A 9,227-nucleotide genomic window follows, 5' to 3' on the forward strand; every position below is an offset into this window, starting at 1 on the left:
TTTAAAATATTAATATTTTTGCCAATTTTTAGCAACATGTCTTGGCAACAATCGAACTTGGGACCCACAAATGGCTATGGCACCATTCAAGACATTGAAAAAGTACACAAGTTATACAAATCACAACGCAAAGAGTATGTTTTTTTCCATCATAACCAAGTTTTACCAATCGAACTGAAACCAGACCCGAGGTTTGATTTAGCATCATGCCAACACCTTCATAAGAGCTTACAGTTCGAAGCCCTCCATTAAGTTAAGATCTTATTATAATGAATGTGTGGATTCAAAAGGGTAAAGTTCAATTAACAGCAAACAGTTTGAAAACAAAACCGAACGACAAAAGTGTACCGGAAAGGATTTGGGATGCCATGCCATCCTTATTATGAACATTTTTTTTGTAAGAATCTAAGCAGAGGCGGTCTTCTTTTGCTGGAAAATAACAGCATAGACAGGAACGATGACACCAATGCTAAACGCGGTAAAGACAGCAATAGGCATCTTCACTTTCTGATACTTCATCCTGTCCAAATTGTACATGTGCTTTGCATGAAGGTAGTATTCGTAATCGCTATGCGCGTGTCCTCCTCCACCCATTCTCTTCACTCCAGTCGAGTGAAGACTTCTAGTACCTGGCCAGAGACAAAATATGCCACCTATTGTGGTTAGTCCACACACCTAGTAATTGTGTTGTGTAGAAAAGAAGAATCAAGGAAATTTTATAGCATAAATTATGAAAAGCTCTTGAAGAGTAGTAGTAGCTAGCACATTTTTCGCCACTAGGGGAATCCTTACAAAACCAATGCCAAATTCTAAAAAAGAAACATTCTAAAAAAAAGTCAAATGCTTGAGAAAAATTATACCAATGACCAAATTCCAAATACATTTACTGTCGATGTGTAAAGCATTCTAAAGAATTTAGATTTTCTACATATGTATTATTGTCTAAAACAACGATTGTTAAAAATGAATCAGAATCATCAATGATCAATCAGTCATGCTTGACCCTTAAGAACTCAACTACAACTGTGAATGACTACCAACCACAGAACAAGTAAGGTAAGTTACTCCCAAACCTTCTCAGAAATCCATGCCAACTACTGAATGAGCTATACTAATATGCACACTAACTAAACTTCACAGAGAGCATAAAACTCCATGTTCAACTAAACAAATACACGATATATAGCGTTTGCAAATGACTCGAGTAGCAAAATGACGTTTATTTTACACTTAATATTGCTAATTTCATTTCTGAGATTGTCATTCCTGCAAATTCTTCCAAATTCCAAATTACACTAGATAGTTCACTAAAATTCTATAACATTCCGTGAATTATATATTAACAATACCAACACTCTTAATTTTCTCGTCTTGCCTTTCTTCCAATTTGAATTCACCATCACACACCCACTACTAATTTGAATTCAACATTCAAATTTCATTTCAACCCATGAACAAGCGGTAACCCTCACATCTCCAAATAGACCCCAAATCGACAAAACCCTAAGTCCCCGCCCTAACAGATTATAAATTAAACCCGAAATTTCAAGGCTTTAATAAGAGTAAAACAAGTGATCTGAATCGATAGGGGAAGGAGAGATTGAAAATCAAAATTTTAGTATTCCTTCCTATCATCGCAACCAAACAAAACGACCTAATAATTTCACAAATAATTTTCAAAAGAAGAAGGAGGAGGTAAACCTGGCTTGATGAAAAGGGTGGATTCGGAGGAGGCAGCGATAATCTGCTTGGCGATGGATCTGAGACCGTTGTTTAACGCCATGGCTCTGGAACTGGTGCCGGCCACCACTACAGCGATCTAGGGCTTTGAGTTGTATATTGTGACCCTCAGCCTCAGGTTTAGAGATTATTTCGTTTTAACGAAGGTGGGTTTAGCTTTAATACTAAAATAAAGCGAAATTACATTTTAATGGTATTTTTAATAGTGTTAAAAAATATGGCTTTTCAAACCAAAAAAAAATGTTAATTTATGGCTTTATTGTTTTTTTTTTAGAATTTTCACTTTATTATTTTTGTTTTTTATAAAAATTGTTTTATGTTATTAGTTTGAAAGAGTACGTATGGAATTTGATTATTATTTTTTTAGTCTATTTGTTTTTTTTTTTTTCATATTATTAATTTTATGTTAAATTTTTTTGGATTGTTTTGCAAATTATTTTTTCTCTTTTTTTAATATGAATTGTATTTAAGAATATTTTTTATTTATTATAAATTTTTTTTTAAATTGTACGTTTCGGGTAAAGTAGTAAAAAAAATCATAGATTAAATAACATATACCAAAATGGGTAACCAATTTTAATAATTTTTTGACATAATAAGGGTAACCAGTTACCATAAGTGGGATGACAGCGACCCCTATTACTAAGGCTCTTGAGTAATATAGGAATATCATTTCTTCATTGTTTTTCAAAGCTTTTACTCTTCAAGTTTTCTCTAAGTACTTTCTAAGTTTATCATATTCTTAGATATATATTTAAGTTTTCCGACCTAATATCATTGATGAGTTCTCACCTTCAACCGATCTCATTCTAGTCAATTAAGTTAATAAGAGCATTTCTCTTGCCGCCACATGGCTCAGGCATAATTAGTGAGATTAGTCTATAATTACTCTTGATACGAATGATGAATTATACATAAATACCATTTCCTTACAGGTATTTTCTACTGTTTTATTCTCAGGTTTAGGATCTGGGCCTTCATAGACAATACATCAGAATATGGTTTTTGTTTAATAATTGGGAATTTTAAAAAATATGGCTTTTATACTATTAATGTGCAAAAATATATGAGTTATACTTTTTTTAATTTGTATGAGAAATTTATTAAAGAAAAAGTTAGAGTATGGAAAACACAATTAATAGCTAACTAAAATATGGAAATGTCAAATTTTTTTATCATAGTTATGTTTTCTTTGATTTTGAAGGTAATTTTATTTTTATTTTTTAATTTTTTTCCATCATTTTTTTTTATTATTTTTTCTTTTTTTTCCTTACTTGTTTTTTCTTCCATTTTTTCCTTTTTCTTTTTTTTTTCAACCAATTTTTTCCTTCATCTTTTTTTCTTTCCATTTTTTCATTCTTCTTCTTCTTTTTTTCATTTTTATTTATTTATCTATTTTTTTCTTTCATTTGTATTATTTTGTTTTTTTTCTTTCATATTTTTTCAGTTTTTTTCATTCTATTTTTTCTTCATTTTTGTATTTATTCTTTTCTCCTTTCATTTTTTTCTTTTTTCACACATATGAGATTTTTTTTCTTTTTTTTCTACCATTTTTTTCATTCATTTTTTTTTCTTTTTTCCATTATTTTTCTTCTTCTTCTTTTCATTCTTATTTATTCATCTATTTTTTTTCATTCATCATTTCTTTTGTTTTTTTTTTCATTTTTGTTCTTATTCTTTTCTCATTCTCATTCTCATTCTTATTCTTTTTTTTTTCTTTTTTTTCACACATATATTTTAGCATTACATAATTATTCTACTATTTTTTTTTATTTATTATCTTTAATTATTGTAATTTTTTTATAGTTTTTTCCACTATATGTAAAAAAAAATCAAATCAATTTTTTCAGCATTTTCTTTTTATTGTAACACTTATAGGAATACTAAAATTTGGAAAGAAAACTAATAAAAATATGAAAACGTGAATGGGTAACCGGTTACCTTCACATTTTTTGTATGTATATTTCTGAAGGTAACTGGTTACTTTCACGTTCTGATGTGTGTGTATTTATGGTTTCTTTATGGTAACTAGTTACTTATGTTACTAAAATCATAGTTACTTCTTCTTCCTTTTTTAATGAAGTGTTCTTCCATTTTTTTCCTTCAAATTTGATGTTTATTTTCATATTTAATATGAGTAACTCGTCACCCTCTTAGGTAACTGGTTACCCCTCTTATGGCAGAAAGTTACTCATCTCAGGATAACTAGTTACCCCCCCTGGTGCATGTTATTTAACCTAGCTCTAGGATTTTTTTTTAAGATCAATCAAGTAACTGGTTACCCTACCCAGGATTTGAAAAAAAAAACGTACAATCATAAAAAAAACATGTTTATAATAAATAAATAATAATTTTAAAAACAATTCATATTACAAAAAAAAATTTGCAAAACAACCAAAGAAAAATTTACTATAAAATTAGTCATATAAAAACAATATAAAAAAACAAATAACCTAAAAAAAATAATCAAATTACAAACATACCCTTCCAAATTTGATTAAGAGTAAAACTATGGCATAAACCAACTTTTATACAAAAATATGGGAAAATAAACTCATAAAAGTGAAAATTCTTAAAAAAAAAATCATAAATTAACTTTTTTTATTTTTTAAAAAATCATATTTTTGCCCACTCTATTAAAAATCTCATATAAAATGTAATTAAAAACTTAATCTCAAAAGGTGTAATCTAACCTTAATTAAGGTATATTTCTCTAGAAGAAACTAACGTTCCAATAAGTTTGACCAACATATCACATGCATAAATATTTTTTTCTTATTATGACAAAATGTTTTGGCATTTCTTGCACGGAGCTTTACTTATTAACTTATTCTCAGAATGTTAATTCCTTCGTACTTTTTTATCATTTTATCTTAGGTTTATATTTTTTTGGACTTTGTATTTTCTCTCATTATTTATTTGGACTCAGTATTTTGAAAAATTACTTTTTGGACCTTATATTTTGTAAAATGGTTAAAATAGAACCCTAAACTCAATTTTGATGAAGAAAAAATTGAATATAACAACACTGTTTTTAAACAGAATGATTTTATTTTTATTCTGAATTGTTAGTTTAGTAAATTATTTGTGATTTTAGTTGAGAAAACATTGACCAAAATCAGGTTTAGGATTCCATTTTAATCATTTTACAAAACATAAGGTCCAAAAAATAATTTGTCAAAACACAGAGTCCAAACAAGTAATAAGAAAAAACACAGAGTCCAAAAAGATATAAACCATTTCACTTATATTGTCATCTTTCTAAATAAAGCAACGTTTGTATTTTGCTATTATTTTTTATGCTGATTTTTTTTTTGTTTTTATTTAACGAATTGTTTGAAGTCAATTCGTGTAGAATTATCTTTCTGCTTGTAAATGCATCTTTATAACTCAATGTAGGATTGTTTTTATATCAGGTGCTTTCTTATTAATTTAGTCTGTCAATGCTTTGTATAAAATTTTCTTTGCTATAATTACATAGAGGAATACTATTCCTATATGACGTTTTATATATATAATACTATATGTGAGTGTAAATCTAGTTTGATTTCGCTTATAATTAATATTTTGATCTTTCCCAGTGTTAATTTCTATACAGAAGATCATCATTCATATATATATATATAAAACAAGTCTGTTGCATGAATATTTATCAAAATGAAACTAATTAATAATTCTATATATAAGAAACGTTATATATATACTCCTGGCCGCGACCAGAGGTGCTAACAACTAATTTTAATTTCGGTTTTTCTCCAATTTGAACAGTTTTAACACCTCAAGTAACTCTCAAATATTCACTTTAATTCAATAAACATTTAATTAAACATTAGAAACAACTATAGGGTTGATGAAATTTGAAATTTGAAATTTGAAATTGAAATGGTATCCTAAACTCTATAAATGCGAGCATAATTCTTACTTGTAAGACACAATTTTCTATTTACAAAGTACTTGTTTAAAAAATAGACCAAAATATTTGATAATTCCATAGAGCAATTTCCTTGTAAGATAGTGTGGTAATGGTCTGCCTTTAGTTCTTTCAAAATAGTTTAAAGATGAAGTTTGGTTTCTTCAAGCTCTGATAAAGTTTCATAAATACAAGATTTGAAGATATATTTCTTCGTGTACACGTTTAGTATATTACTATTGCTTGTTGATGAAGTTGTTGATTCAAAATTTTTGTTGTTTGGTTTGTCTATGCCCGCAAGCAGTGGGTAAAAATTAAAGTGCAATATTTAAAATGGCTACCGGGTCTAATTTCCATCATTTGTCACACTTTGTAACATATTATTGAGAGTTACAAAAATGGATATATGTGTGTGCCTAAATGTAATATATTTTGGAGTTACGAATTTGTAACTCCCAAATATTACTTAATAATATGTAGATTGAGAGGTACACATTTATGTTTGAATTTCATAGAGTTATTATGTAATATTGTTGTTGAAGACATGTTTTTAACGTATATGAATGTTACAAAATCATGTGGCAAGAGATTGAGACGTTTTTTGGAAAATTGAAAAAAAAAATTGTTGTTGAAAATGCACTGTGGCTGAGACTCCCTAGCCGCGGCTTGGGGGATAGAGGCCAATGGCCGCGACCATTGATACTCCTGGCCGCGACTAGAGGTGCTAACAACTAATTCTAATTTCAGTTTTTCTCCAATTTGAACAGTTTTAACACCTCAAGTAACTCTCAAATCTTCACTTTAATTCCATAAATATTCAATTAAACATTGTAAACAACCATGGGGTTGGTGAATTTTGAAATTGAAATGGTATCCTAAACTCTATAAATGCGAGCATAATTCTTACTTGTAAGACACAATTTTCTATTTACAAAGTATTTGGTTACAAAATAGACCAAAATACTTGATAATTCCATAGAGCAATTTCCTTGTAAGATTCCTTAGTGATTAGAAAATATGAGGAAATAAATTTTTGGACAAAAATTTTGAACATTGTTCAAGTTGATGATCCCTACTACTCTACACTGTAGTTGTATGAGAGTTTTTGTTCCTTATTTCTTTTGTTTTCATTTATTTATTCTAGTCTACGTCTTTATTTGTATGATTTATGATTTAAGTTGTATTCTTCTTCTTCTAGATCTTTTGATTTTGCTTATATATTTTGTAAAATTACTTTGTTAATTATAATTTTGCATAAAGTTGTATTATAGGTTTTTCCTTTTTCCATTAAATAATATATATTCGCTATCACTATCACTCGTTGAGATAGAAGACAAAATATAACAAGCATTTATATAAATATATATATATACGTCATGTGTGAGTTTGTGTGCAGCTAGATGTTATAAATACATAAATATATATATATATATATATATATATATGGGTGATGCTCATGTGCAGCCCTTACAACGTAGTCCCAAGACCAAAATGATACATCATCAAATGTTGTGCATGGATGATCGAACGACAGTTAATAGCAGTATACGACAACAACTCCACCCAAACTTGACTCATCACATTCCACCGCCCATTCACCTCCAAACGAAGCTGCTGCGCCAGTATACAAGCATCGAAAAATACCAACTTGCTAGTGATACCCTTCACCGCAGAAACTCTAAACTTGGTCTTAATCAAATCAGTTTTCTCATAAACTTGAAATTAGTCATACACGTGCAACATTATTGTTCAAGTACCTCTTCACTTCAGCACAAGTGTCCTGAAAAACAACATGCGAATTCCCCAAAACGGGAGCCAACATTGTCGTTTTCATCACCAGAAGATAGAACATGCAATCCTATATCAGTTTACTGATTCTCTTCCCATCACCGCCGTAGCTCGACCTGTCCTCCGGATCATCTGGCAAAGCTCGGTGGCTAAGTGCCAAACCAGAAGGCTTTCGCCGTATTGAAACTCCGAAACGCTCCATTTCAGCTTGGCGTAGCTCGACGAGTTTCTAGACAGTGCAGAGTTGCCTCTCTGCTTTGACGCCTTTACGACGTCGCTTAACGTCTTCGCTTTGCTTGATTTTATCCTCAGTTCATCGAATATGAATTCTTTCAAATAATCTGGGACGGTTTCTGATTTTGAATAAACCATGGTTTTCATGGAATCCAAAATTTTGGTTACTCGAAACCATTGGGCAAAATTGTCCACAAGCTTCCATGATCTTCTCCGGTAGAGGCAGTAGTTGATCATGTTGTACTGCGAAATCGAATCGCACCGCCTCGATCTTTCTCAAACCATCGAAGGAACTAATTCGTCGAGCCATCTCTGGTGCCGGTGATGCATGAGGATCCAATCGGAAACGACTATTTTAAAAACGGAAACGACATCGAGAACAATGGCTCTGATAAACAAAGTGTAAGTGATTTTGATCTCAAATCTATTAATTTTATTTGTTAATTCCATAAATACTCCGCCATAAATATAGAAGTATTTATAGAATTATATTAATAGAGTTTTCTTTTGTAGTCCATTGATATAATCAGTAAATGTATTTTTGTCCTTCTTGGTTTGTTAATTAGAGCTGGTCGAGATTACTATTTTATCATTCTAATTACCATTAATTCACTAGTGAATAATTAATCTATAATCAAATTATAGATTTCAGCTTAATAACTATTGCGTCCCAGAATTAACCCTTAAGGAACCAATATTCGATCTGTTAGGAAAGAATGAATTCCAGTATTGTAAATAATGTTTCTAACCATCCATGATATTGAATCTCCAAAACAAAAATCATTAGCCTCATTATACTAAGAGACCTTAATGGGTGAATAAAAAAATTCAATAAACACAAACAAGAGTTCATGAATACTCATCATTTAGACTGATCTACAAATTATCATCTATGATAATAAGAATTAAATATTTATGTCAAACGGTAAGTTTATAAGGATAGTTATTAATTCATATTGGTCTTGTCACATATCACTATTATATATAGTATATTTACTAAGATGTCTATCCACTTTCGTAATCTGGAACTAGATCATCACTCACATCCCGTATGCTCAGTAAACTCCACTAGTAACCATTCATTAAATATTTCTTACTTTAATATGTTACTGACTATTTTATTCATTAAATGTGGTCTTAATTCTCTCATACTAATGCAAGAACATATTCTCATGAATGAATATGAAATTTTCTTGATATTATTATATAAATTATTCAAACAATAATTATAACATTCAAATATAATAAAAATGTACTTTTATTTAAATAAATAAAATGTCTTTACATGCATTTTTTTTTTTTGCATTAATCCTAACAATCTCCCACTTATCCTCAAAGCAAGTGAAGCATCTCCCTTAATATATATCACAAGGAAGAACTCATTCATACCACTGGCCGCATCAACGGAATATGAAAATAATCGGAGATCAACATCAACAATTCAACGATCTCAAGTTCACTAGCATTATGAGAAGTTGGGGGAAAATATTTGGTGGGAAGATTCTGACTGAAACAATATGGTCGGCAGAAATAATATAATTCCGAAGAAAAAAAC

The 9,227-nt window shown here is 29.7% G+C and overlaps 2 protein-coding genes across 2 annotated transcripts; both read right to left on the minus strand.

The window, feature by feature from the left end:
- Nucleotides 1-221: 221 nt before the first annotated feature.
- Nucleotides 222-1,888, minus strand: LOC133829673 (uncharacterized). Its single transcript, XM_062259432.1, has 2 exons — nucleotides 1,702-1,888; nucleotides 222-629 (listed from the first exon to the last, which is right to left on the minus strand). The coding sequence occupies exons 1-2, from the start codon at nucleotides 1,781-1,783 to the stop codon at nucleotides 406-408; spliced, it is 306 nt and encodes a 101-aa protein (XP_062115416.1). The 5' UTR covers nucleotides 1,784-1,888; the 3' UTR covers nucleotides 222-405.
- A 5,488-nt stretch (nucleotides 1,889-7,376) lies between these two features.
- LOC133830588 (uncharacterized) lies at nucleotides 7,377-7,909 on the minus strand. The gene is made up of 2 exons (XM_062260596.1): nucleotides 7,523-7,909; nucleotides 7,377-7,430 (listed from the first exon to the last, which is right to left on the minus strand). The coding sequence occupies exons 1-2, from the start codon at nucleotides 7,907-7,909 to the stop codon at nucleotides 7,377-7,379; spliced, it is 441 nt and encodes a 146-aa protein (XP_062116580.1).
- Between the last annotated feature and the right edge of the window lie 1,318 nt (nucleotides 7,910-9,227).

Source organism: Humulus lupulus, chromosome 4, assembly GCF_963169125.1.
Source record: "Humulus lupulus chromosome 4, drHumLupu1.1, whole genome shotgun sequence".
NCBI lineage: Eukaryota > Viridiplantae > Streptophyta > Magnoliopsida > Rosales > Cannabaceae > Humulus > Humulus lupulus.